Source organism: Sus scrofa, chromosome 6 (assembly GCF_054392235.1).
Source record: "Sus scrofa isolate SSC_HxYL_T2T_F1_AM1 chromosome 6, Sscrofa_HxYL_maternal_Yorkshire_Landrace_v2.0, whole genome shotgun sequence".
Lineage (NCBI taxonomy): Eukaryota > Metazoa > Chordata > Mammalia > Artiodactyla > Suidae > Sus > Sus scrofa.
In genome coordinates, this window is record NC_139388.1 from 57,681,685 (window position 1) to 57,709,642 (window position 27,958).

The following is a 27,958-nucleotide window of genomic DNA, read 5'->3' on the forward strand; positions in this document are numbered from 1 at the left end:
CCTAGGAGGTCGCTCCCTGGGGACCTATGCCGCCCACCTGCCCCATAAACGGGATCATCTCCCATCTGAGCACGGCCAAGGGTTCGCCTTCACCGACCAAGAGTAAAGGCCACAGGATACCCCCCCACCCCCCGGCAAACAGGGAGCGAGACGGCCCAACTTCGAAGGAGCGACAGCAAATCTCAACCAGAAGCGCCCCTGCCCTTCAACCTGAGAGCCTTAAATACGTTCTTACTTTGGCCCCAACGGCAGGTCTTTAAAAACTGGCGACGACTACAGGGAGCTGGCTCAGGACATTGGGACACGGCTGCCTGAAAACCCTTTTTTTTTTAGGTTCACCCCTGCAGCACATGGAGGTTCCCAGGCTGGGGTCAAATCGGAGCTACAGCCACGCGGGATCCGAGGTGGGTGGGTGGGTGTGTGTGTGTGTGTGTGTGTGTGTGTGTGTGTGACCTACACCACAGCTCACAGCAACACCAGATTCCCAACCTGCTGAGCAAGGCTGGAGATGGAGCCCACGTCCTCACGGACTCGCCTCCTCAAATTCGCTTCCACTGAGCCACAACGGGGACTCCGACCTGAACCCTTATGCAGGCATTCGAGTCAGGTTTATGACAGTCCTGAATGACAAGTGAAAACCTAACATTTCTTACACTTCTTAAATGATATCCGATAGCATCTTTAAAACATACTTGGGGCAAAAAAGACAGAAAAGTACTCATCTAGAAGGAGCGCAGCTTTCTGAAAATATAAACAAAACAGTCCCTCAATTGTTACTAGCACTTGCCTCTGAGCGGTAGTGTGTTTCCGTGGCAGAAACCCCAGATTTGTTAGATCAGCAGCGGTTAGAGGCCCCCCAGGCTCCTCTGCAGGTGGGGTGGGCCACGGGGCAAAGTGCTGACCAGTGAAGGCAACTTAAGCAGAAACTGCTCCCTGGCTGAGGCTGACTCTGGTGGCCCTTGGCCTCCTCTGCCCGTAGGCCTTCCTCCTTCCTGCTGCTTGGAGCATGCACGGGCCATGATGGCTGGCGCTCCAGCAGCCATGTTATGAAGAGGAGGCCAGACGCCCATGACAGACCTACTATAGGGAAAGAGAAGGAGGCTGGGTCCCTAAGGATATCAGCGCACTGCCTGCCCCCCTTCAGACTTGGGATTAGCATGAGACTTAAAAAAAAAGCCCCCACTTTCTGCAGTTGCACTCAACTCCTAACTGATCCTTATCCATTTCTCTATGTAGAAGCAAGAGTTACTTATAGAACCAGAAAAAGTAAATAAAAGCTAGGAGAAAAAATAATCCTCAGGGAAGCTGTGTGAGCCTCTAGGTCCAGATCCTCCAAAGGATGAGTCACAACCCCATCCCTCCCGCTCCTGGGGTCCGCCCGGCCCCAGCACCTTGCATATGGCCTGCAGCTCCTCACTCTCCTCATCATAGGAGGCCAGCAGGAAGCCCCCGTACCGACCGGCCCTCTTTCCCCGGCCTAGGTAGGCGCCGATCACCACCAGGTCCAGGGTGTCGCTCACGCCATCAAGGTAGTCCTTCTTCAGCTGGGAGGAGGGAAGGCGGGAGGTGAGGGCAGGAAGCTCAGCTGTGACCCCACTGCTGGAGGTTAAGTGCCGGAGGGGCTGGGTGAGCGGCCCAAGGACGGTCCCTGGAGGAGGCTGCACGAGGAGCAGGTCTCTAGGCTGGAAGAGCTAATAAGAGGTGACTAAACTGGGCCGAGGAGGCAGGATCGAAGGGAGAGGTCAGATTCGGAGAGCTTGGGGGTCACCCCAGGTTCCCCCTTCCTTCGGTATGGAGAACATTTATCCCTTAGTGAAAACTCTACTTCTCATACTATGTATCCCTAGAAAGAAGCGTCGACTGTGTGCCAGGCAGGAGCCTTGGGGATACGACAGCGGCTCTTTCCTGAGACAGGAACGGTTTGCAGCCGCACAGCTGCTGACAGCCTCGTGGGGGAGACGGACCACAGACAATGAACAACACACAGGGACACCCTGTCCGAGGCCCAGGCTCCTGGCTGCTCCTCACCGTCCCATCTGCGCTCAGGCCTCCACCACTTCTTGCCTCCTGCCTGCCGGCTCCCACTTCTGCCCAGCAGCCCCACTCCGCACCCGCCCACCATCCGCCGTGCAGCCAGAGGACCTGTGCACAGCTCCACCTCCTCCTTAGAAGCGCCTCTGGTTCCCGAAGCCCTTGGCAGCCCTCGCTGTGCTGTGTGATCTGGGATCTGCTCTCCGACCCGACCTCACCTCCTGCCTCCATCAGCCTCGACCCCTGCACATGCCGAGCCTGTTCCTACCCCAGGGCCTTTGCACTTGCTGACACCCCCCCCAGGCTCTGCCCCTGATCCTCCCATGACAATGACCACCTCCCGTTGTCCAGGTCTCCACCCAAAGGTCTCCTCGGGAGAGGCTTTCCCCAGTCACCCCAAGTACTCAGACCCTCACTGGCCCTCAGTGGACCTGCTTTCCTTCCAGTGCTCAGTACTCCCCGGCTTCATCCCGTTCGGGTCCTGGCTGACTTCCTGCCTGCAGCCTCCCCTGACTCCGAAGCGAGCTCAGGGGGAACAGAAAGCTCCTCCAGCTCCCTGACCCTGGCATCTGGGCCGCCTGGTCTTGGTGAATTTGTTCTCAGGACTCGCCAGGGGAGCAGAGCTGAGGCTGGCTGCAATGGGAGGCGGGAGGGATCGAGCACAGGGCTCCGGGGCTGACGCAGGTGTGTGCAGAGACTGGGACGCCCGCAGGGCAGCTTCCGCCCGAGCTCAGCAGAGGAAGGCGGGGTGGCAGCACCTTGAGCCAGTTGTGCGACCTCTTGGCGATCTCGTAGGTGGCATCGACATCCAGGGTCTTCACCATCAGGCCCTCGCAGGAGTCTGGGGGGACACGAGAGCCCTGGGAAGCGCCGGCTCACCCCTCACACCCGCGGGGGCAGGCAGGGTTCCGGTCCATTCGTCTCGGGGCCGGGCGGGCGCCCTCACCTTTCACTGACTGCTCCAGGAACTCGGCGATCTGGTCCGTGTCCTTGGTGTCCAGGGAGGTGGCGAAGACAAACTCGCCCTCCGTCTCCACGAAGTTCTCCCGGAGCAGCTGCCGCCGTCGGGAAAGGGGCTCCCGAACCAGGGACTGTGGGGGGCAGGGGGAGAGGCCGGGGTGTCATAGTGGACGTAGCGGCAAGCAGGCCCGACCGCGGGGCCGTGGGAGGGGATGGGTCACAGGCCTCCAGGTGGCTGACGGAGACGAGCGTGAAGAGGGCGCTGGTTCACGCCTCGCAGATGCTTTAAGGTCTGGCTCGGGGCACCAGGTCCACACCTGCCCCGTGGAGATGCAGGGGTGGAAAGGGGGGGCCCGCGGCCCCACCTTGAGAACCACTGCCCGAGCGGGGCTCAGCGACTCGGAAGACTCAGACCTGACTCTCGGACCCCGCTCCCAAGCTCTCAGGCCCGCGGCCCGGCCCGTCACCTCCGACCTGACCCGAGGCCTCGCACAGCTCACCTCTCCGTTGAGGTAGATGAGGTCGAAGGCGTAGAGACACACCTGCACCTGGATCTCTGCCGCGTCCACCTCCTGAGTCGGGGAGGAGTGGAGACGGGGTGGAGGGAGGTGAGACAGGCAGGCCAAGTGCCCTCGCGCCCGCCACCCCTGCCCCCTGCCGCTCTCCCCTCTCCCCAGCAAACAGGCCGCACACCCGGGAGGGCGTGAGGGCAGCAGCACGGAGCAGCGATGGCGGCCACCTCACACCCCTCTGCTGCGTGTCTGCTTTCCCTGCCTCCTCTGCAGCTGATGGGGACGATGTGACACAATTCTGGCCAATGAGAGCCAAGAAGTTTGCTGGGGTGCGGGTTGTGGGGGCTCCTAGAACAGATCTACTTTTCTAACAAAACAGCCCTTTCCTCCTTCCTACGTGGCATGCTGGGATGAGAACGCGATGGCTGGAGCTGCGGCAGCTGTCCTGTAAAAGGCCACGAGACCTGTATCCCAACTGCTAACTACCGCTGGCATTGAGCAGGACTGGGTGGAAGATGAGGGAGTGTGAGACCTTGGCAGGCGGTGGAGGGGGCCAGGGGCTACCTTGCGTTTGCGGGTGGTGAGCACTTGGAATGGCTGGATCTGCTTCTTTTCCCGGTCCCAAGCCACGGCTTCCGCATCCAGAATGAAGGATGTGACGGATGGGAGTTTAATCTAAAAGGTGAAGGGGGGACCCAGGGCTGGTAAGAGGTGGAAGATGAGGCCAAATATCCTTTTCCTTCCACAGCACCAAAGATCCACGGATGGACAGACGCCAACCTCCAAGAGACACATGAACAGAGACTCCCTCTCATTCCCCCCTGGGGGGGAAAATACTGAGTTTTTTGAAGACTTACTCTGTGGTTCCGCCAGCTGGAAACCCAGGAGCCTTTGTCATCCTTTCCCCCCGCTTCACCCTCAACTCCCCAGGGAACATGTCCACTTCCCCCACCCCACGTCTCTAAGCCGCCCACTGGCCGCCACCTCGCCGAGCCTGGTCCAGCCTAAGCCACAGCATCCTGCTGTCTCCCCACTCCTGACTGACCCTGTCCAACTCACTCTCTTCACAGCAAGCCACCCCACATCCGATCACTGCTCACCCCTGCTAAAACCACCCTACAACTCCCCAAAGCTGTGGGAGCTCTCTCCGGTCAGCCCCTGGCCACCCCCCGCCCGACTCACCCTCTGCACCCCAACACACTAGCCTTTCTATGCCCCTCCAACCACAGGGCCTTTGCACATGCTGTTTACTCTAGACGCCTGTCCCTTTCCTTCACCTCCAAGGAAAGCTGCCGCACACCTCTGGCGGCACCATTCACACCAGATCCTGGGGCTGTGCGGTGACAGCCCTGCTTCCTTGACACCGAGTCTAAGTCAAGTCTGACTCCGGTAAAGGCTCAGAATGCTGGGCCTTGTCTCCAGAGCCCCATCTTTGCGTTCACTTGCAGAGGCAACAGCAAGACCCTGATGGAGATCTGTCTGCCTCGCCGTCTGAGTTAAAGCCCAGCCTGAGGCACAGGGCTGGGCACGGAGCAGACGCCCAATAAATACTTGCTGACGGAACGAGCGATAGAAGCCAGGTACTGAAGGCCCCTGCTGTAGGATTCCGCTTGCATGCAGCGCCAGCACAGGCAAAACTACCCCAACAGGACAAAAAAGCAGGGCAGTGGGTGCTGCCTTGGGAGAGGGAAGGGGGGGTGGGGCTGCTCGGCAAGCGGCACGAGGAAACGTTCTGGAATCAACATTCTAGAGTTGGGAAAACATGGAGATGTTCTATACACTGATTACGTGAGTATGTGAACTTACAAAACTCATCTAATCTGCACTCTACACTCAAGAGCAGAACCTTTTACGGAAAGCTACATCTTAAGAAAACTAATTTGAAAAAAATAGCGCTTGGCACGTAACACAAGCTCCATTAATGCCTGTGCTGTACCGTTACTTCTGTCTCCGCTGCTCTAGGAAAGAACAAACTTCCTAATTAATGAGGGCAGGCAGGCACGGAGAACGGCTCTTTGACTGGAGGACGCCGTGACAGGCCCGAGACCCCCCTTGGGAGCAGAGACGCCCCAGGCTCCAGGGCCCTTGAGACCCAGCCCCATTCAGGCTGTGGGCAAACCTGCGGGCCGCCTCCACCCTTGTCCCCAGCCTCCTCCCTGTCCTGGGAGGGCCTGGCTTTCCCGGCCTCTGCTGCACCCGGTGCTGGACAGTGACCCTAAGCTGGAGTCAGGCAGGGGCAGGGGGCGGGTCCTGGAAAAGCGCTCACTTTCCCCAGGGGAGGGGACAGAGACCGGAACCCCCTTGTGTCTTTGTCTGGAAGCGTGGTGGCACCTGGAGATACAGGGGATGGCCAACCAGCCAAGGACCGCAGAGGACAGAGGACTGAGCCGGATCTACGAGGACATCAGGCTCAGTGGAGCCGCCCGGGGCCACGCGCCTTCTGAGTTCACTGGGGAAAAACAGCACCTGCAGGTGTTCTGTCATCTGCAGCCCGACACGCTCCAATCTCCTTCCAATAAACGCCCGGCTGTGCCGAGCTGGCCTGGCCTTGGTCCTCCACCCCCGGACAGTGGTCCCTGTCCCAGCCCTACCCGAGTGAAAGCCGGCAGCAGCCGCCCACCTTGGGGATGCGGCTGATGATGTCGGGGTACCTTCCGGTGTTGTCTTCCTGGTTCCTGCTGAAGATCTTCACCTCGCCGCCTTCCAGAACGTGGATCTGCAGCAGTGGGGGAGGCGAGGGGACTCAGAGCCCCGTCCACCCCGGGTGGCCCCTCCTGTCTCTTCCTGAACCCATTTTCACTGGCAGAAGGTTCCAGAGGCCCTGAGGAGGTACTGGTGCATCCTCTCCTTGGTTCAAACGGCAGCCCCTCCCGCCTCTTCTTCATCTCCAGCCCCGCCTTTCCCCGCCCCCGCCCCGACCCTGTAAGCACGGGGCTTTGCCGCATGCGCACAGGCTGACCGTGCCTGGATGTCATCACACACTCTGCTTTTAACTACTTGTTTAAAATGTCAGGTCACAGTCCTTGAGCTGAGCTGAGTATATGCCATCTAACACGGATGTTATCCTGAGGTGGCGGCGTGTGTGTATGACGTAATATATATATATATCGCCACAGCATGCAGAAACTCCTGCGCCAGGAATCCAACCTGAGCCGCAGCAGGAACAACGCCAGCTCCTTAACTTACTGAGCCACCAGGAAACTCCATATACATATATATATATGTATGTATATGTATATATATTTAAATTGCTGTCACTATGGAAAAGCATGGTTTATTTTTTCTCTCACTGGACTCTGAAGACCTTCTCTGTAAATGTCTATTGAATCCACCACAAAAAGCTGCCCCCGTGCCCACCAGGCTCTCTCATCCATCTGCAGGCAAGGTGCAGGGAGACGGCCCCCGCTGGCCCAGAGCCACAGCAAGCACCTTACAGACCAGAGCAAGGACACCTCCGGCCCTGAGTCTCGGGACACACGCCCGTGTAGCTGCACCGAGGATGACGAGGGCCACCCGTTACAGTCGCACACACGCCAGTAGGACACGACATCATCAAGTAAAACCCATTTTCCAGAGACGCCTTCGGGTGGCTTCGCCCCCCTGCACGGAGGGGGGAACTACAGCCCCCAAGACGGGCAAGGTCAGTGGGCAGCGGTGGCCGAGGCCGGCCTTGAGCCACCCCACGGCCCTGCCCTGCTGAAGAGACGCGTCCATGCCCTCACCTGTGCTCTCTGCCCATCGTATTTGTACTCGCAGGTGAAAGCTGCCTCCTCAAAGCGTTTCAGGACCTCGCTGACGCCCCGCGTGGGGTGCGCCAGCATTGGTTTCAGGGGGACCCCTGGGAGGGGAGGAGAAAAAGCCCGTTCGGGTGGATGCGGGAGTGGGAGTTAGAGGGCAGGCGGCGAGTCAGAGACAGGGTGTGGGGACGGCTGAGTGCAAGGCCTGGGTCACGCTGTCACAAGGAACCTGGCCACCCCCTCTTCTCTAAACTAGGACAGAACACACGCTGTCTCTGATCACACACATCAGGGTGACAAGCTGGGATGACACAGTGATGGGACAGAAGGAACTCGAGGGGTGGGGGGTGCCCTGACCACCTGCCTCCCCCTGGACCCTTATGTGCAAGAGAACGAGGCTCTGTCTGCCTCGCTGCCTTTGGGGGCATCTTTGGTTCAGCAACCCTGACACAGAATGGGGAGCTCTGAGGAGAAAAGGAATGGCTTTTAGCACAGGGAACAGGACTCGCTTTTGGAGGAGGGGATTCTGTGGCTTCTTGGAGGCTCCTCTGAGAGCTCTGGGCCCTGGAGGGCAGAAGCCAAGGCCGGGAGGGGGAGCGGAGCCTGAGGCAGAAGGCGCCGGGCGCAGGGTGGGGGTTACCTGGGCTCAGCCTGCAGTGCTCCGGTAGACGTTCCAGGCCGTGCTCCAGCAGCACAGGGACGATCCGGTCCAGGTCGGGCACCTCGCTGGGGCAGGGGGTGAGAACCAGGTCGGGGCGTCTTTCCAGAGCTCTGCACTGCGGCTGCAAGACCCACCTCCGCCTGCCTGTCACCCCGGCCCAGGGCCTGCTCTTGCCCATCCCCGACTCCCCTTGTCCCCATCCCTGTCGTGGTCCTCACTCTGTGGCGCCATACATCAGCCCTCTCTCTCCCTTGGTCTGGGCCGGCCACTGCCCCTGTCTGTCACCAGTGACTCTCCACCTGGGCTACGCGGCAGAACCACTGAGGAAGGGCTAGAAAAAGTGCTTCCTCGAGGCCAGCCTCCACCTCATCTATAGGTCCCCACGCAGGGGCAGAGCTGAGTCCACCCTGCCCTCCCTGCCAGGGGCTCTGCAAGTGTGTGCCCAGCACCCAGGGGGCCCGGCCCAAGGCAAGCACTGCATGGGCACCTGGGAACCCCTCGCTGGCCGTCCTGCGCTGTCACACCCTCTGGGCAGTCACCATCCTGTGGCCAGCCCAGGGTCTCAGCTGGCTGGGTCCCTCCACAAGGCTCTTTTGGGAGCCCTCACTGTCATTCCCCGGATGTCCTCTCTGTGACTGTCACGACCCCTCATGGTGCATCAGTCACCAGCCCCTCTGGGTCCCTCACAGCCCTTCACACACACAGTCCTGGCGGGACCCGGAAACCTCTGGACGCTGTCCTCTCCTCTGCTGTCAGAGCGTCGGCCTCTCCCTGTCCTCACCCTTCACTCTCTGCCACCTCCCCATGCCCAGCACAGATTCCGCCTAGATCACTGCCCAGGCCATCGGCAGTCCCGTGATGGTCACAGATGCTCGCCGGCCCTCCCCCAACCTGACCCCACCCCACCCCCGCGCCACCACCACCCTCCTGTTCAGCCCAGGGTCCCCGGATCTCACCAGAACGTCTGTTTCAGGATCATGCCCTGCTCCTCCAGCCACGTCTTCCTGGCTTCTGCTGTCTTGCCCTTCCCAGCATCCACCATGGCCGGGGGGAATTCTAGGACAGGCCCCAGCAGGAGAGGCTTTCAGATGGGCCCAACCCCCCTCAGCTACCCAGGGTCCACAGGGGGTGGTGGCTGCTGGGAACAGTTTCCTCAGGGGAAAGGGGTCTGGAGGGGCAGGGGGAAGTAAGACCCGCCTGGGGAAGGGGTGGGGGGGCTTCTGAAAAGGAAAAGGGCAGCCGGGTCACCTCGAGAGATGGGCAGGGGCCTGCTGCGGGGGCTCACCTTGGCCTGGGGGCGTGAGGCTCGCGGCCTGGGCGAGGGCCGCCAGCACCGACTGCTCAGCCAGCCCGAGGCGCAGCCGTCCACTCAGGGCTCTGGGGAGAGAGAGACCATGGGCCATGGGCCTGCCTGCACGGGTCCAACCTGTCCACGCCCCTGCTGTCGACACCCTGCTCCTGCCTCCCCATCTCCCCCACCTCGACCCGCTCCTCAAAACCTTCAGAGTCAGAAGGCAACTGAGCTCACACAGCCCCACTGAACAGAGGAGGAAACAGCTGGCCCGCAGCAATCGCGACCACTGGCAGTGCCTGCGAGCAGAACTAGGGGCCTGGCAGGGGCCTCGGCCTCTCACCTCAGCTGCACTCTAAGAAAGAGGTGTGGCTCGGGAAGGCAGGGTAGAGCCAGGCCTGGAATTAGAACACACTCTGCCCCCAAGGTGTCAGAGTGTGACAGCCAAGAAGTGTCCCTACCACAAGCCTTGCTCTGAGCCAGGGACCTCTGGCAGGAGGCTTTGCCTCCCTGTGCCTCCAGCCCCCTTCTGCAAACTGGGGCTAAGGGCAGCAGGGAGGATGTAGGAATAAAGCAGCTGGCACTGGGCAGACCACCAGGAAATACTCCATGAGGTTGGCTGTCAATGATGCAATGATGCATCTTCAGTCATGGCAACGGCGGCCTCAGAGTGCACTGCGCCCCCCCAACTCTGGAGGCCAAGGCAGATATCACCAATCAATCACAGCACTCTTCTCACCTGAGCCCAGGACCCTTCTCCCCGCAACATTACTGAGAGAAGGAGCCGCCCCTGAAAGGAAATCTATGTCCCAAGCTGGCCCCTCAGGGCCTGGACCCCTGGCTGTTCTCATCCAAGGGCGGTCAGGGCACAAGCAGTCATGCAGCTGCCAGTCTCTCCCCACCTCACCTGGCGATGAATCGCGCTTCTGAGTGGCGACAGGCCACAAAGAGGCCTTTGATGATTTCCATCTTCTTGGCTGTGGACTGAAGAGGTGGGGGAGGAGCAGTCAGTGCCTGGGGGGCAGGGGCGCAGAGCACCCCGGAGTACCTGCCCCCATCACTGCCTGCTCCCCAAGTCCCAGGGCCCCATGCTCTTGGCACTCGCTCTCCAGGCCTCCCTCCCCAGCCCTACTCAGCACACGCTCGTGCGGTCCTGGCCTGCAGCAGGGACTAGGTCAGCGCTAGAATCTTAGGAGCAGGGTCCCTGGGTCCTGAGAGCAGCAGAAGCAAGCAAGCCCTGCATCCTGCAAGCAGGACGGAAGCCACCCAGCCCTGAACGTCTAACCGTTGATTTAGGTCCCAGGCGGAGAAGGACGGGGAACGGGGCGAGTCGCCCATCCACTCACCGCGCTGCCCGCCAGCTGCGCGATATCCCGGAACTTGGTGAAGACGCCGGCAGCGGTGAGGGCGGGCGGGGGCAGCACGAGCCTTTGGGTGCTTCGGCTGCTCTCGGCCACCAGCCCCACGTCGCCCTTCTCGGCCACCTCAGCCCGGACTGACTCGAGCTGCCGACCTAGAGAAGGAGAGGGCAGTGCTGAGGGCGGCAGCAGTGTGGGCTCCTGGTGGGGCCCCCTGCCTGCTGCAAGGGCTCGGTGCGTCTCTGAGTCCCAGGACCTGGGGGAAGGGGCCGGTTAGTGTTCTCCCGAAGGGTCGGCAGCTGGACACCCCACCTCCACCAGGGGAGAGGTCTGCGGTGCTGTCGTCAGTGTGCAAACGGGATTGAAAGCCCCAGGGTGGCGAGCGCAGAGGGACCCCTGCCTGTCCCCTCCTGGGTCATTACCACCCTCCAGCGTGTCCAGTGGCCCTCTGCTTTTCTGTCTCTCGATCTTGCTGAAGTCACCGATTTACACACATTGGAGGAGTTCCCGTCGTGGCGCAGTGGTTAACGAATCCGACTAGGAACCATGAGGTTGCGGGTTCGGTCCCTGCCCTTGCTCAGTGGGTTAACGATCCAGTGTTGCCATGAGCTGTGGTGTAGGTTGCAGACGCGGCTCGGATCCCGCGTTGCTGTGGCTCTGGCATAGGCTGGTGGCTACAGCTCCGATTCAACCCCTAGCCTGGGAACCTCCATATGCCGCAGGAGCGGCCCAAGAAATAGCAACAACAACAACAACAACAAAAAAAAAGACAAAAAAAAAAAAAAATATATATATATATATACACACACACACACACACACACATTGGAGGCATCCTGGCCTGACTGCCCCTTAGGAAGAGCAGGAGGCTGGGAAGGCACCATCTGCCCCAGGAGGCTCCCTGCCCTCGCCACCACTTCGCCCCCGCTCTCCGCTGCCTCACCTGTGGCCTGGGCCACTGCCTTGAGAAGGATGCCGTCGCCGATGCCGAGCTCCAGGCCCTGCTGGGGCGGCCCCAGGCGGTTGAGGCTGAGGTAGAGGACGGGGAGGAGGTCCGCAGGTGACAGGGCCACCACGGAGCGCAGCAGGTTGCTCAGCGTCTCGACCATGCGGAGCCTGGAGGAGGGGACGGGCCGTGATGTCTCGGTATTTCTGGGTCAAGTTGTTGGGGGTGGGGATAAAAGGAACCCGGGAGAAGACGAGGAAAGGGCTGCAGGTGGGAGAGGAACGCCATCCGCCAGTGTCGAACACGGTGACGAGTCTCCACAGAGACGGAAGAGCCCACAGGGAGACGTGCCCCATGCTCAGCGCCCGCGGGATCCGCTGCCTCCGTCCTCATAGCTCCCTTGAGCTGGATGTGACCATCGCTCCACTCCATAGGTGAAGAAACTGAGGCACAGAAAGATTACACAACTTGCCCAAGGCCACAGAGCTAGTGAGGATCAGGCCGAGATGCAAACCCAGGCGGCGGCTCCAGGACCCGGGCTCCCAGCCCCCGAGCTGGACTGCTCTGAAGATAACACATTTCTGTGTCACAGAAACTGGCAACGCCTGCCTGGGTTTACTGTCAGCGGAGGGCCTGGCTGCAAAGAGAAGATCTTCTTTCTCACAGGCGCCTGATTAACAAAAGCAGAAGGAAGGAGAAAGAGAGCCAGCCCGCCCTGGTGACAGCTGCTCCAGGAAAGCCGCGGCCCTGGAGGCTCCGTGGGGGAAGAGGGTGCGAGCACAGGCACCCGGGGCGCAGACAGGCCCTGCTGGATGGAAATGAGGTCTCGGCCGGCGTAATGACGGGAAAGGCTGAGGTGAGGCCACCCTGGATCAGGGTGGGCAGAATACCCACTGAGCGTCCTCATAAAATAGGGACACACAGAGAAGGGACTCTGATGGCAGGCAGAGACGGGACGGGTGTGTCCACAGCCACGGGACACCAAGGACAGAAGCCGGGCAGAGGCTGGGTTGGGGTCCCCTCAGAGCCTCCAGAAGGAACCCACCGCCATACCTTGGCTGCAGACCCCGGCCCCCGAACGGAGAGACAATACACTTGTGTGGGTTTAAGCCAAGCGTGTAGTGACTGCGCTCGGCAGCCCTGGACACCCACACAGACGCTACGATTAGCGGGCGGAGGCTCCCCGAGAAAGACGCTCCCTGCACAGCCTTGGAGTGAATCCCCAGGAGGAGCCCAGTCCCGGCCGAGGGGACACGCAAGCCTCCCTGAGCCTGGTCAACCTGGAGCCAGACAGGCCGCACGTGCCCCTTGGGAGGCCAGGAGCAAGCAGGGCATCTGCGCTCCACCCGCCAAAGACAGGCCACCCGCGTCAGCTCCCCGAGGAGGCGCAAACAAACCCAAAGGGAGAGAGAGCCTGCCAGTTCGCTGGCCGCTTCACAAGAGCCGAGGGGGTGAGGGCACAGAGAGACAGAGAAGCCGCCCGGGATGCGGGATGCGGGAGACGAAGCGGACCAGACATCTAAGCTCAATAGGATTTTACCGATACTGCTACACGGCTTTTTTTTTTTTTTTTTTTTTCCCCAACTTGGCCGCCCCCACAGCATATGGAAGTTCCCAGGCCAGGGATTGAACCTGCGCCACAGGAGTGGCAGTGAGCCGAGCCACAAGAGTGGCAACGCTGGATCCTTAACCCACTGAGCCACCGGGGAACTCCTACTCAACTTGAAATGTAGTAAAAACAAAATAGTTGGGGAAAAAGTCTTTAAAAATCCAAAAAACAAAATGACTTGTCGTTGCCACTTTTTTATGAGAAAAGCTCAGTGGGGTGGGGGATCCTGCCCACGCACATGGGGAGGCTGCCAAAACGTCAACGGTCTGTAGACTTCCTAACAGCACAGAGACAGCTCCCCGTGTGCGGAGACGCAGGCCCCGCAGAGGCAGAGGATCAACAGTCTTAGGCCCGTTTACGTAGGGAACTCGAGCATCTGCAGGTCTGGGGACCTGGTGTGGGTTGTGGAACCAGGTCCCCATGGACACAGGGCACGAATGTCCTGACACTGGGGTTCGGGATCCGCATCCCGCGCAGATGTGAGATGGGAGCATTAGGGAAGCCAGGCAAGGGTATTCGGGGACTCTCTGCACTCGCTCCGCAATTTCTCTGCAAGTCTAAAGTCATCTCCGAAAAGGTTAAAAAATTCTAAATTTGGGACTATGGGCTTCGGACCATCCCCTGCAGTGCTCCTGAATTAGGTCAAACTCAAAACCCTGCTGGGTTACTTTTTCATTTCACAGTTCTCACAGCAAACTCGAGATGTCTCACTTTCACTTTACTCATGAGAGAGCAACGCTCAGAGAGGTCAGGCCACCCACCTACTGTCACATAGCCAGGAAGCAGCAGAGCTGGGCCCACTCCCAGACCTGTCTGTCCCCTGGGGCAGGGCTGTGGCTAACAGCCCTCACTCTGCAGCTGCCTGCAGTGGCCCTCTGAGCCCCTCAGCCTGGCAGTCAAGGTCCCTCTTGTGCCCCCAGGCCCTGCAAGTCTGCTGTGGGGGTTACACCCCAGAGATTCTGCCCACATTCACAAAGGCACACATTTGCAAGAACAAAGTGTGAGGGACAGCCTAAACACACTGCCCCAGGGCTGGAGAAGTGGAGGTGACATGGGAAAATGAGCCACAGAACAATTAAACCAAAGCTGAGGTCTGCCTGAAGCAACGTGGAGAGGCCTGCTGAAAACAAGGCTGACGGCAGGGGCAGGAGGCAGAGCCACAGGGACCCACAACAATACCCACATCGACTAAACGCCCAGCGGTGGGCGGGGGTGGGGAGGACGAGGAGGAGAGCCTGCGGTGGGGTGGAAGGGGAGGCCCAAGTCTGGGTGGCCCTGCGCCCGGGACGGGGGAGGCAGAGCCTCACTGTGGAGGGGGAGGTCCCCCCACCATGCACGAGACCTGCATTTCCTCCAACACTGAGACACGCCAGCAAGGGGGGGCTGCTTGCGCTCGCTTAGCTCGATTACGCTCCTGTCAGGGGACGGGGGGCAAGAGAGGCTTTTCCCCATGCCAGGGAGCTGCACCTGACCTCAGGCCTTGCTTTAAGCCACAGACGATGAGCAGCAAAGGTGGAAAGGCCCGCCGGGGCTGCCCACGGGCCCACAGCCGCTCTTGTGGCCGTGCCTGCTGCCCGTGACCTTGTGCGTGAGGGTGAGGCTGAGAGAGGAGAGGCTAAAAGGATTAAACAGCTGGAGGCACAGGGACGGCCAGGGGGCCAGAGCAGCGGCCAGTCAGGCCTGGTTATTACCGTGCAGAAACCTCCTCAATCTTCTCAAAGGTCCGGGCCACGGCCAGGTAGGGGACCCTGGGGAGGAAAAGAGAAAACTATACACACCCCACGCTGCCCTCTGGCCACTCGCCTCCCCACGCCTCCCTGGGGACAGGCTTGCTGGTCCCCAAAAGACACCTATGACCCTGCCAGCCTGCTGCCAACTGTCTCCCCAAACAGGGAGGGGAGAGGCTGGCCAGTTTCCTCCCCCGAGGCCTGGGGTGAGAGGGCCCCTGGCAGTGCCGGAAGGAGGGCAGGCTGGGCAGCACTGGGCCTCACCTCTGGCCCGCCTGCCAGCAGGCATCCTGGACGGGATGGTAGTTGTTCTTGGCAGGATTGTAGCTGGGAGGGTCCGGGTGTCTGCGGAGGAAGAAGGGAGAGGGCAGGCTGGTTGCCTGGGCGGAAGAGATGTCACCCTCCCGGTAACACTGACTGAGCTCCTGCTAATGCTGTACCAGCCCAGGCACAGGCCGCGAGAGTGAATGCAAACAAGCTCGCCAACCTGGAGCTCACAGTCCAGTGGGGGAGTCAGGGACGAACAAAAGACATAAGCAAGTAAATCATTTTAGGCATTAAAAAATATCTCAGACAACTAAACCTAACCAGGTTGGGGGAGGAACGAGGAGGAGGGATGCTATTCCAGAGGGTGGTAGGGTAGGCCAGAGATGCTGGGCAGAATGACGGGAGGGGCAAGCAGAGTGCGTACCAGGGAGAAAAAAATTCCAGGCAGGGGGAACAGCAAGTGCAAAGGCCCTGAGGTAGTGACACGCCTGGCATGTCTGAGGAACAGAAAAAGCGTCAGCATGGCTGGAGTGAAGCAGCTCCATGTGGATGTTGTTCAGACTCCACTCCAAGAGGCGAGGGTCCCCCGGGGTTCTTGGCCAACCCCTCCCTCGCCCTGTGGCTGGACCAGCAGGAGGGGGGCAGTCCCTGGGCGCCACAAAGTGCCAGGCATCGTGCTAAGAGTATTAAACCTGCTAGCAATCAACCCTGCAGGCAGGGATCCTTCTACTCCTATATCCAGATAAGGAAACTGGGCAGAGTAGTTAAGCAGCCCACCCGAGGTCACACAGCCAGTAAGTGGCACAGCCCCAGAGCTGCATTTTGAACCTCCACCTCGTCAGAGCTACCAGAGTCCACACTCTACAGTCAGACTTCACTGGGTTCAATCCCCGCTCCACCACAACCAGCAGTCATTGTGAGGAAGCAGCTTCCCCGTCGGAGCCCCAGGGTCTCCATCTGTGAAGTGGGGCGACCAGGAGTCCCCACCACAACACGCTGTCAAGAGGTTAAGGAAGGGACTCTGCTGAGGGGGCCACTCCTGGGTGCGATTCGCAGGGAGCCGTTTTCGAAGAACACTGACTCCCCAGCCTCAGGCCCGTATCTCCTCCAAAACTGGGAGGGGGGTGGCAAAAGGGCAGGGAGAAGATGCCACATTGTTTTCAGCTCCTCAGCTGCTCCTAAAGCAGACGAGGGAGGGTGTGGACAGCTGAGCTGGCCGGGGCCTGAGCTGTAAAGACGCCGGGCTGCTGAGGGGCGGCCCTCCTGGTCCTTCTGAGAGTTATCACCAGAGGCGCAGGGCATGGCGGGGAAGAAATTCTAGAGCCAGACTGCCTGCTTCAAATCCCAAGCGCCTCCCATGTGGGACCCGAGCGATGTGATCGAAGGCGAACCTCCTCCTCCTCACAGCAATAATGCCAGCAGCTGCAGCCTGCAGGGCTTGGGCCCGGCCAGACCCTCGTCTAAATGCCTCAAACCCTCAGGAGGAGACGGGCCCAGAAAGGCTAAGTCACCCGGCCCGGGTCACACAGCTCCCGGTGGAGCTGGAATTTCTAAGCACTCCGCAATACGGTCCCGCCTCCACGCCTCACTTTTCTCATCTGTGAAATGGGGATACCAACAGACCCGACACCCAGAGTTAGGATACGGAAGGCACACTGCCTCGTGCCGGCACACCGCTGACAGTGGATAAAAGGGTGTGCTTCCTGCCATTAACACGTCCCCATTTTATTTTCATTTATTTTTTGGCCATGCTCACGGCATGAAGACGCTCCCAGGCCAGCGATTCAACCCGTGCTACAGCAGCAAACGGAGCCACTGCAGTGACAACACTAGATCCTTAACCTGCTGCGCCACAGGAGAACTCCAATGGGTTCCCATTTTAAAAGCGAGGAAGTCGGAGGCCCTGAAAGTTTGTCTGTCTCCTCGAGGCAGCCAGTGACCAGGCTGGGAATTGTCTAAGACAAACGATCACAGACAGCATCACCCGAAATAAAAGCCAGGACATTAAACTTCCTGTAGGAAACCACTTCTGTTCGAGAAACTTACTTGAAGAAGCCAGGCTTAGGAATCAGGGGGACCCGGGTTCCAGGCCTGGCCTGTGTGGCCTGCGGCAGATGACCTGCCCTCCCGGGGCCACCTGCCTGAGTGTGTGAAAGGACCTGAACACCCGCTTCCGCCACAGGACTGCTGCGGAGGTGAGGTAAAAAAGCATAAAGGGCGCCTTTAGCACCTCTCCTGACATGCACGAGGGGTGCAAGGAGAGGAGCTGATCGGCCCACGGGGCAGTCACGTGCTGAAACAGTGCCATTTACTCTCTCTGATAAGGTCTCGATGGGGGTACAAAACTGTCACTGAGAATCCCCCAAACTTTTTTAGAATAATGAAGCCTTCATCACAAAATCTGACAGCTGAAAGACTGCTGGGTGACGGCCCGTCTCACTTTAGGGACCTGCCCCCAACCTGATGGGAGCCGCCCTGGGCTGGCCGCCTAACTCTGTTGAACCCGCTGTCCTGCTCACAGCGGAAACCCACTCACCCCGTGGCCTCGTCCTTTCGTAGGGCGCTGGGTCCCTCTTCGTTCACTTCTTTTTTAGCTGCCGGCTTCCGGGGGGCTGGGAGGCAAGACGGGACGTGGTGGGTCCTTCCCCTTTGGAGAGCCCCACCCGCCTGGCATCTCCAGCCAGCAAGGGCCCGGGGAGCTGGCCACGGGGCAGGAGAGGCAGTTCGACTCGGACCCACGGAGGGCGGGAGGGACGCGCAGAATTCTCTGCAGAAAGACCCGGCCGCCTCTTCCCCACTTGGCCCGGGAGGGGAGGGGGAGACACTCACAGAAGAAACTGCTGAGCGTCTTGAGAGTTCTGGGGGGAGGCTTCGCCTGGCCATCCTCCTGCACTGCCTGCTTCGCCGCCACCTCGGGCCCCGAGATGCTTGCTGCCACCGCCACCGCTACCGCCGGGGACTCTGCTTCGAAAGCGAGGTCAGAGGGTGATGCAAACTGTTCTGACCCTGAGGTTCTTTTTTTTTTTTTTTTTTTACGAGGTCATCCAGACTCTACAGATGGAAAGCTATCACTCTGCCCTCTTCCTTCCTATGCCATCAGTTTTGAGCCTCTCAGGCCTGATGCTTTGGGACTAACGAATGGAATCCTTGCATTTGGCCTGAAACTGGAGACTTACGGAGAGGAGTGAAAAGAAATCTCAGCACAATGAGAAGAAAATCCTCCCACTGCTGCAGCTGCAGAGACTCAGCTGTGATTCTGCCTCCTAAAAACGTCCCCAGAGCATTGTCTCCACCACGGGGCCCCCGGACACCTCGACCGCAGGGGCCATTTTATTGCCCTGGAGATTTTACTCTTAAGTGACCGCTCCATCAGCAATGCCGAGGGTCTATGATTTCTGAAAGATGCATCTGGTTGGAGGATGACTGGCTCTCTTCTCCCCCCACAAGCAGGGAGGGAAAATAACAACAAAAATAACAACAGTATAGTTCAATCATGGCTCCCATCATGGCTCAGTGGTTAACAAACCCGACTAGCATCCATGAGGACGCAGGTTCGATCCCTGGCCTCTCTCAGTGGGTTAAGGATCTGGCGTTGCCACGAGCTGTGGTGTAGGTCGCAGATGAGGCTTGGATCTGGTGTTGCTGTGACTGTGGCGTAGGCCGGTGGCTAAGCTCCAATGTAACCCCTAGCCTGGGAACCTCCATATGCCGTGGGGTGCAGCCCTAAAAAGACAAAAATAATAATGATAATAGTAGTAATGGAATCTATCATTTTCCCCTAGAATTTGAATTTAGACAACACATTGGAGAATCTCACCTACGTCTCATCTACATCTTATTTAACTTAACTCTCCTTCGAAGACATCTGACATCGAAACCAGAGAGACGGGGCTGCAGGGAGAGAGAAGGCCAGAAACTCACTGGCAGTCTTTGGGGGCTCAGGGGGCGTTGTGGGCTGGTCCCCTTCTTCTGCTTCCTGCTTTTTGCTCACTTCAGGCTCTGTGAGGCTTTCTGTTGGTGTCTCGGCTTCTGATGCATGACAAAAACGTCAGAGGGTGAAAAGTCACTATGAACCCCCCAAGGCATTTTAAATCCCAAGACCCCTTGCCTCTTTCTGTCCTCTGCTGTGCTGACTATACCTCTGGAAAGTGACGGGGGTGTAAGAGCCCCCTCCTGGTCAACCCTGAGCAAGACCCCATCCTTTGGGAAACTGACCCCAATGTTCGCCTGTGCAGCTTGAGAAACAGGGGCAGTCTTTTCTTATAAACCATTATTTCAGAATTATTCACCACAAAATAGAACACGAAAGCATTCAAAATGCCAAAGGTTCACTTGTTAGAGATAAAAATAAAGTCCTTTGTTTAAAACTGACCGAAAAAAAAGATCCTTCCTCCAGGGTAATAATAAAAACTGCATCAACTAACTTGGGAAAAACCTGCCTTCGTAGAAAGAAGCCACGCCCCTCCCAAACTCGCACACAGTCAAGAGCTAAAACCAGGCCATTTACAGGAAACTCTCTTACTGACTAAAAATTGCCACCAGGAAATCAAATCTCGAACAAATTCAAATCTCCCCTGGGAAAGACAAGCCTGATAAAGACGCTTTATTAAACAAACCGACAGACAGTGGCAAAGGCTGAAATTACTATAATCTCACACAACTGGTCAGCAGATCAGCTCCTCAGGGCTGCGTTTACACTTTCAAGGGAAATTAGCGACATCTGCTGGACACCACATGAACTACTAGCTTGAGGTGGTGGCAGTGTTCCATTGCATTCTTTGCAGCGCCTGACCTTATCTTTCTGCAAAGCTGGGCACTCACTGGTGGCGTGATAAAATGGTTTTATCTTGCAGAAAATTCAACATGGAACAGGATATGAGAGCGGAAGTTTGCAACTGGATCCCAAAGTCTGAGAAACTGTGCAGAGCCCAGGAGACAGCCTTGTAGAAATTAACTGTGACTATTTTAAGAATGAGATAAAAGGCTATTTTTCCTTTCAGTGTATGGAAGTTTGGGAACCTCTCTGCTTTCTGGTAAAATTTACAAAACCACTTAGGGGAAAATATTTGCCATACAACAAATGTAAACACAGAAGAGAAAAATGGGAAACGGCCTATGAATGAATACTGAATTAAGGTGGCCAATGGAACACAGTCCAGAATGCCGCCACAGCAGATCCCCGTTTGGGGCCATGGGATTCTGACAACATGTGGGGGTTCCTGGACAGAGGCGACACATCAGTGGAGTCCGCACATCCTGTCCTCTCAGGCCCCCTCCCTTCCAGACTCCCCACTGTGCGCATGCCCACGAGACACACATACACACACACACACACAAAACATACAGCACACAGCTAGTCCCTCTCCCTCCCTGCTCCTAGGGCCTCACCTTCTTCCGTCTTCGGCCTCTTAGCTTCTCTGTCCTTGTCCTCGCTCTGCTCTTCCAGGACATCCTGAAATGTCCGTTTGGACAGCTGCTTCCGGGCTGGGAAGGCAAAGGGTTCCGTGTGGCCTCCTCGCTGCCCGCCCGCCTGCCCCAGTGAGCTCAGGCCCTGTGATGATGGGGCCCCTGCCCCTGTCTGCCTGCCTACAGCCTCTGCCCTGGTGCTGGCCTTATCCTTCAGGTTCTGCTGCTTCCTGGCTGTGTGACCCCGAGTGGGTGACCTAACCTCTCTGTGCCTTGTTCCTTCTTCGAAAACGGAAGCAATCACACCAAGGGAACAATGATAATGGGCCTGGCCTGACCAACAGATGCTCTGGGTGCCCTGCCAGCATCCCCAGGATCTTACTATCTCCTGGGGCCCGGACAGCTTCTCTGGATCCTCAGAGGTCTGGAAGCGCAGGGAACTGAGGCCCTAGGAGTGGCCCTCAGCCGGGGACCGAGGGAGTGGGGGTATCGACAGCCCAGCTCCCAGGACTGGGGTGGGTGATTCACAGGCACACATTCACACCGATTCCCAGACTCCTTGCAGAATCCAGCTCTGGCTGCCCAGGGGGAACCCGACCAGAGAACACATCTTACCGGCTGCTTCCTCTTCCCCGAATCACTCAGCAGCCCCCAAAGGCCTCCTCCACACCCACTCCCCCTGCCTGGAATTCTCCCCTCCTCGGTCCCTGCTCCCTCTTTCATCCTTCAGGGCTCAGCATGGTTATGCTCTCTTCTAGGAGTTTCCCTGGAGTCACAACCCCTCCCCTGAGCTCCCTTCCTCCCTGCACATAATCAATGCCAATAACGGACATTTACTGAGCACGTCCCATGGGCTGGGCCCAGGTCCACAGACTTTACCTCTTCTAATCCTCCCAACATTTCCATGTGGGAAGTACCACAATTATTACCATCGGTGTTCCAGATAAAGCCCAGAGAAGGTAAGTCACTTGCCAAAGGTCACATAGCCCGTGGACAGTGGGGCTATGCTCTTAACCGCAACCCTAAGACCAGAGCTGTCACGAGAATGGCCGAATGAAGCAGAAATCCAGGCGTGGACAAAGCCAGCCAACTGAAAGGGCAGGGCCGGGGGCTCCTTACCTGTGCGACGCTTCGGGATCCCTGATGGGGAGATGACCTCCGGAGAGGAGCTGGAGAGGGAAGGGCTGCTCTCAGGAAAAGAGACAGGACCGGGATGGGAGACTTGTGGAGAGTCTGGAGCAAGTTTCTGGAAGAGGAGAGAAAGAGCAATTCTTAAGTGAGGGCGGAAAGAGGGAGCACCCAGCTATGTCATTTTCCAAACACTTGAGAGAGTAGAGGTTCTCAGCCTGAGCTCAGGCCTCATCCTCTCTTACCTGGGCCCTCACTCTAACCTCCTGCACAGTTTCATGGTCCCAGACTGTCCTTATCATGGACCTAAAAATTCTTCTTTTCTAAAGGGAACAAAATCTATGATGCTTAGCTAGACATAAGGCCCAACTAAAAATTGTACTTTCCAGCCTCCCTTGCAGCTGAGTGTGATCAGGAGCCCCAGGTCTACACCATGGAAAGGGAGGGGAAGTGATCTACATGTCCCTTGCTTCAAAGAACAATCACTTGAAGGCAAGTGGAGCGCCCTGCTCTTCCCCCTGGCTGAATGCAGATGCTCCCTTGAACAAGAGCACCTAAGGCTGGCAGGCCTCAGAGCAGAAGCAGCCCGGCTGACACTGGAGGCAGCCCCACTAATCCTGGATTTTTGCGCTCATTAGAGAGAGAAATAAATTCCCACCTTGCTTAAGCCACTGTTATTTGTGTTTTGGTTTCAACTATGAACTAACTTTACCGGGCCCTGGGCCTGTTATTAAGTGACTGGAGTTATTCGGCTCCAAGCCCGCTCCATTCACTCCCCCTTGCGATGCTGGGGCCCTGCAAACCCCTCTCCTGCTCTGGCAGCCAGCTCTGCATCAGGCAGTGCCAACGCAGGGCGCTCAAGGAGACCACGCGAGCCGACCCCATCTACGGTATTTCCGACACTTGCAGGGCCTGCTACATGGTGCCCATCAGAGCCCAGCAATGCCAGCACCCACTGCCCAGTGCCCCTTCCGCAGACACCTGAGCCCCAGGCCCACAGGGCCCCTCCACGCTCAGAACTACCCCCACCCCCACCCCCCGCCAGCATCTGCCATGGTCTGATTTTCAGCTCCAAGGCCCTGGGGGTGGGAGTGCACCCTGCCTTAGAGTTCTCTTTTAACTCCTCCTTCAGTTACCAATTAATAACGGCAGGCCTAGCTGACAACACTTTCTATTAAACTGTCTCTTCAAATCATTCATGTAATTTCTGCCTATCTGGACCCTGATGGATACAGGCCCCAAAAGGATGCTTCGACTGTTGCCTGGGACCCAAAACTCCCTCTGTCCCTCTCCTGCCGTGGCTCCCAGAAGCCTCATGGCAAAGTCCAAGCTCCCAAAGATGTCCCTGTCCTTGCTGGGGACCCCTGAACTGCTGAGCTCTGCAGAAGGCAGGCTTGGCGTGTGTGCAAAAGCCCAATAAGCCGAGGAACGCTTAAGACGGCAAAAGCCAGACAGGCGCACACCCCGACGCAGGTTCTAGAGCACAGGCTCTTCTGCTGAGATAAGACAAGGAACTCAAGCGATCACTTTGTTGTTGTGCAAGCAGCCGCATTAGGTCCTAGATGAATACACCAGTGACTCGGTCGCTAGCAGCTTTCTTTCACCTCACGAGGAGGCAACCTTGAAACTGCCTGTGCCTGTTTCTACCCACTAACCTAAACGTGTCACCTTCCCTAATACAAGCCTTGTGGGCTAAAGCCTAGGGGCCGTTGTTCTACAGAACTGGGTGCCTCCCGGTCCCCCGCTTTCTAACTGTGTTTGTGAGACCACGCCGTTCCCCTGGGAGGATCTCCTGGGCCCTGCTGTGCAGGACGCAGCCACCTCACAGCAAAGTTCAAGCTCCTAACGATGTCCCCATCCTGAGCCCCCGAACCTGTGAAGGTGTTCAGTGATCGGGCAGAGAGCCGTTAAGGCCACAGATGGAATTAAGGTTGCTCATCAACCGCCCTGAAGATGGGTGGTTACCCTGGATCATCCACGCGGGCCCGGTGTAATCACAGCGGCCTCAGAAAGGGAAGAGGGAGGCAGGAGAGGAGAGTGAGAGGGAGACGTGTCCACAAAGAAAGGCACAGAGCTGGTAGATGTCAAAATGGAAAAACAGGGGCCCTAGAAGCTGCAAAAGGCCAGGGAGGGGACTCTTCCCTCAAGTCTCCAGAAGGGGACCCAGCTCTGGCGACACCTTGATTTTAGCCCATGAGGCCTGGCTCAGACAGCTGACCCCCCAAACTGCAAGATAATAAACTTGTGTTACAGCAAATGGGAAACGGCCTCGCTGCACCTGCACAGCTGCCACCCTATGAGGCGGGGTCTGATGGAACCAGGCCAAGGAGCTGAGCCCAGGCCCCAGGGGCACACGGACCTGACGCAACCGCCCAGCTCCTCCACGACCTGGGGCACTACCTCCAGATTTCTCCCAGGCAGCTGCTGCACGTGGTCCCAAAGGCCAGTGGGAATTGTGGTGCCTTCTGATACGCGTGGGCAGGCTGCGGGGGACCTACCTGGCGTTTGGGGGGCGTGGAGGCGTCCTCCTCATCCTCCCCTTCGCTGCCCAGCACCCGGGCCACCTTCCTCCCAGGCCTCCTTACTGGAGAGTCGCCCTCGGGCACCACTCTATTCCGCTCCTTCAGTGCCACCCTGGAAGGTGAGGAAATGGAGGTTTTTCCAACAGGCAGGGTGGGGACCCTGCCCCAAACCCTCCCGCCCCCTCATGACGTTTTGCTCCCACCCCTGCCTTTTAGACATTCCATGCACACTGAATTTCTAGGGGCCTCCACAGCAGGTACTCTTAACCATCCACCTACCCACCCCACATCTCTGGAGGCCCATGTGCCCACCCTGTGATGGCTGAGGCCAAGGAACATGTGAAGTGCTCCTTGGCCTCAGCAGAGGCTACTCAGGGCAGAGGCTGGCCTCCCACAACCATTCGGAGACCCCCTTTCTTTCAGTCAGTCCTCTAAGTGCCTGAGTCTTGGCTAGGTACACAGCTGCCCAGCTAAAGACTACATTTCCCAGCCTTCCCTGCAGCCAGCTATGCCCACATGATGAGTTCAGACCAATAGGACCTAAGGGGCATGCCTGACACCTGCGACCTGCTCCTAACTGCTTGTCCTCACTGCTGTCTTAGCCCTGGAACTCGACTTGCTCAGCTGCTTTGACAGTGCCGATGAGGGCATGACAGAGGGGACAGAGGGACAGAAACAACCTGGGTCCCAGGACCACCGGGTGGTACAGCGTCACCTACCTGCCCGAACCTGCTTCAACAGCTAGAGTCTTTCAAGTGAATAAAAGGCAATTTCAATTTTAACCCAGTCACTGTGACCTTAGTTCCTGGCAAAGCTGCTCAAGTACTCCCTTGACACTGGCTCGGAGGTGCTCCCAGGCTGGTGAGGAGCAGACACAGGCCATCAAAGTACAGCATGATGTGTGAGCTGATGGAAGTCACCAAGGAGCTGAGGACACAGCTGACTCCTACCCGTTTCCGCACTCACAGAGCGCACGGTCTGGACAGAGACCCAGACGTACAACTCCCGACTTAGCTCAATGCTGGAACATTCCTATCAGGGAACATTTTCATCGGGGGTGGGGGGGGCAGGGGGCCTTGCACCTGCAGCATATGGAAGTTCCCAGGCTGGGGGTCTGTCCAACAGCACAGCCACAGCAACGCCCGATCCGAGCCACGTCTGCAACCCACACCACAGCTCACGGCAATGCCGATTCCTTAACCCACTGAGCGAGGCCACGGACCAAACCTGCAACTTCATGGTTCCTAGTCGGATTTGTTTCCCCTGTGCCACAAGGGGAATTCCTGTCATGGAACATTATTACAAGGAATAAAGTGAGTTTTGATGAAAGCATGTGGCTCTAAGACATTTTTTTGTGGGGAGAGAAAGGCTGTCAAATCCACAAGAGGAGCTGCTGTTGATTTTATTCACTGCTAAATCCACAGGGTCTAGAACAGTGCTTGGCACAAAGCAGATTCTCAGTAGATCTTTGCTGAATAAATGAATCTATACAGTACAATTCCATGAGTGTAAACAAACAAACAAACAAACAAAAACCCAGGAATATTTGCCAATAGGTACCTGCAACTTGCATACACTATAATCTTTTCTAATTTAAAAATAAAATTAGGAGTTCCCGTCGTGGCGCAGTGGTTAACGAATCCGACTAGGAACCATGAGGTTGCGGGTTCGGTCCCTGCCCTTGCTCAGTGGGTTAACGATCCAGCGTTGCCATGAGCTGTGGTGTAGGTTGCAGACGCGGCTCAGATCCTGCGTTGCTGTGGCTCTGGCGTAGGCTGGTGGCTACAGCTCCGATTCAACCCCTAGCCTGGGAACCTCCATATGCCGCGGGAGCGGCCCAAAGAAATAGCAAAGACAAAAAAAAAAAAAATAAAATAAAATAAAATAAAATTAAAAGTGAGGAGGTCCCATCATGGCTCAGTGATTAACGAACCCGACTAGCATCCGTGGGGATGCGGGTTCGATCCCTGGCCTGCTCTGTGGGTTAAGGATCTGGCATTGCCATGAGCTGTGGCATAGGCTGCAGATGCAGCTCAGATCCCACATTGCTGTGGCTGTGGTGAAGGCTGGCAGCTGCAGCTCTGATTTCACCCCTAGCCTGGGAACCTCCATATACCACAGGTGCGGCCCTAAAAGACAAAAAAGAAAGTGAGTATTATCATCTGTTATATGTCAGGCATGTGCCAGCTACTTGAGATATAATAGTGACCAAAATAAGGAAGTGCCCCTGTGGCGCAGTGGTTTAAGAATCTGATACTGCCAGAGCTGTGGCACAGATCACAACTGCAGTGCAGGTTTGATCCCCGGCCCGGGAACTTACACATGCCACAGATAACAGCCAAAAACAAATAAATAAATAGGGACCAAATGAGAGTCCCTGCCATCCAGTATATTATACAAGTGTGGAAAACACTTACTCAGTCAACAAATCACTAAGCACCAACTATGTGTTATAACTAAGTAGGTCAGGCCCATGTATGTCGGTTTTTTGGGGGCCACACTGACAACAATGTGGAAGCGCCCAGGCTAGGGATCAAACCCATGCCACAGCAGTGGCAGCACTGAACCCTTAACAAGCTGAACCACCAGGGAACTTTGTATATATGCTTATATGCACAGAATAAAGGTATGGAGGGATCTATCTCAAACCTTAATACCAGTGCCTCTGGGGAGTGAATACCGAAGGACTTCAAATTTTCACTTTACCTACTTCTCCGAGCTGAGGTGTGGACAATTACGTGTAATCCCACATACGCCAATCTACGCTAGAAAAAAATACCTGCACATGCGCCCAAGGAGACACTCATACAGACTATTTATTGCAGCATATGGACTGTTTCAGCCAAAAGGTGGAAACAACATCAACATCCACCAGCAGGGAAATGTTAAGTATAACCATTAAATGGAACACAAAGCAAAGGGTGAAAGGGACTGGGTGGCCTCTGTGGTCACGAAGGAAAACATCTCTACGTCATACTGCTGCTGAAGAAACCAAGTTGAGAAACCACATACACAGTATAATCTCTCTTTGAGAAATCAAAACATGCCGCAGAAAATCAAACTACATAAGCGTGTACATATGGCGGTGTAAACACAAAGGGGGCGGATCTAAAGTCAAGAGTTTGGATAAACCATAAGCTGATTCTTACCACTTACTGAGCGGCTTTTATGAACCAGGCACTGTCCTCTAAGTTGTTAGTGGGTTAATGCATCAAATCCACACAGGAAGCCGGGTACAGATCATGATGCCCTGTTACCCAGGGGGACACCGGGACACAGGAAGTGAAGTTACTTGCTCAGGGTCACAAACTGGGGATATGAGCTAAATCTACCTTGAGCACATGCTCTGGAAAGCTAACTGGTCCAGGGGGGGATCACAGGACCCAAACAGGGTCTTCCCAAGAGCTTGTGACAGGATGCTGTTCTCTTCCATGTAGATGCAGCCAGTGGCAGGCTGTCTGCCTCACAGAGAAAGTCTGCTCCAGAATGAAGTCGAGACACTGGGCCAGAGCCCTGAAGACAACTCTGAGGCCCTGGATCCAGCCGTGCCTGAAGCTGAACCTACCTTTGGCTTTCCCAGTTACCAGGGTCAAAAATTTCCCTGAGAGGCCCTGAGATATTCTGAGCTACGATTATAACACTGGCAGCCAAGAGCATCCTGAGTGATAAAGGAACAGATTCACCACCTCCCAGCCACAGAACGTACTTTGGAGGGGACTCTATTTCTCTGGTACTGTTGGATGTCTCCTTCTCTGGCTTCTTTGCTTTGCCCTCTTCCTTGGGCTGGAAAAATGACCTGGAGGA

The 27,958-nt window shown here is 57.1% G+C and overlaps 1 protein-coding gene across 4 annotated transcripts in view; it reads right to left on the reverse strand.

Annotated features, from left to right (window-relative positions):
* The window catches only part of LIG1 (DNA ligase 1), a 66,084-nt gene that overhangs the window by 3,265 nt on the left and 34,861 nt on the right, over positions 1-27,958 (reverse strand). For 2 of the 4 annotated variants that reach the window (XM_084961387.1, XM_084961386.1), the window contains 22 exons: positions 27,861-27,950; positions 24,131-24,266; positions 21,624-21,750; positions 20,487-20,582; positions 19,020-19,127; positions 17,928-18,059; positions 17,635-17,710; positions 15,096-15,176; positions 14,796-14,852; positions 11,493-11,665; positions 10,539-10,705; positions 10,100-10,176; positions 9,187-9,278; positions 8,858-8,957; positions 7,881-7,966; positions 7,226-7,341; positions 6,124-6,219; positions 4,068-4,178; positions 3,492-3,563; positions 2,978-3,122; positions 2,790-2,872; positions 1,392-1,544 (listed from right to left, as the gene is read on the reverse strand). In XM_084961387.1, the coding sequence (XP_084817513.1) occupies positions 1,392-1,544; positions 2,790-2,872; positions 2,978-3,122; positions 3,492-3,563; positions 4,068-4,178; positions 6,124-6,219; positions 7,226-7,341; positions 7,881-7,966; positions 8,858-8,957; positions 9,187-9,278; positions 10,100-10,176; positions 10,539-10,705; positions 11,493-11,665; positions 14,796-14,852; positions 15,096-15,176; positions 17,635-17,710; positions 17,928-18,059; positions 19,020-19,127; positions 20,487-20,582; positions 21,624-21,750; positions 24,131-24,266; positions 27,861-27,950 (2,374 nt within the window). Of the gene's footprint in view, positions 1-1,391; positions 1,545-2,789; positions 2,873-2,977; positions 3,123-3,491; positions 3,564-4,067; positions 4,179-6,123; positions 6,220-7,225; positions 7,342-7,880; positions 7,967-8,857; positions 8,958-9,186; positions 9,279-10,099; positions 10,177-10,538; positions 10,706-11,492; positions 11,666-14,795; positions 14,853-15,095; positions 15,177-17,634; positions 17,711-17,927; positions 18,063-19,019; positions 19,128-20,486; positions 20,583-21,623; positions 21,751-24,130; positions 24,267-27,860; positions 27,951-27,958 lie in introns of all 4 variants that reach the window. The other 2 variants (XM_084961385.1, XM_084961384.1) reach the window with 1 other exon arrangement.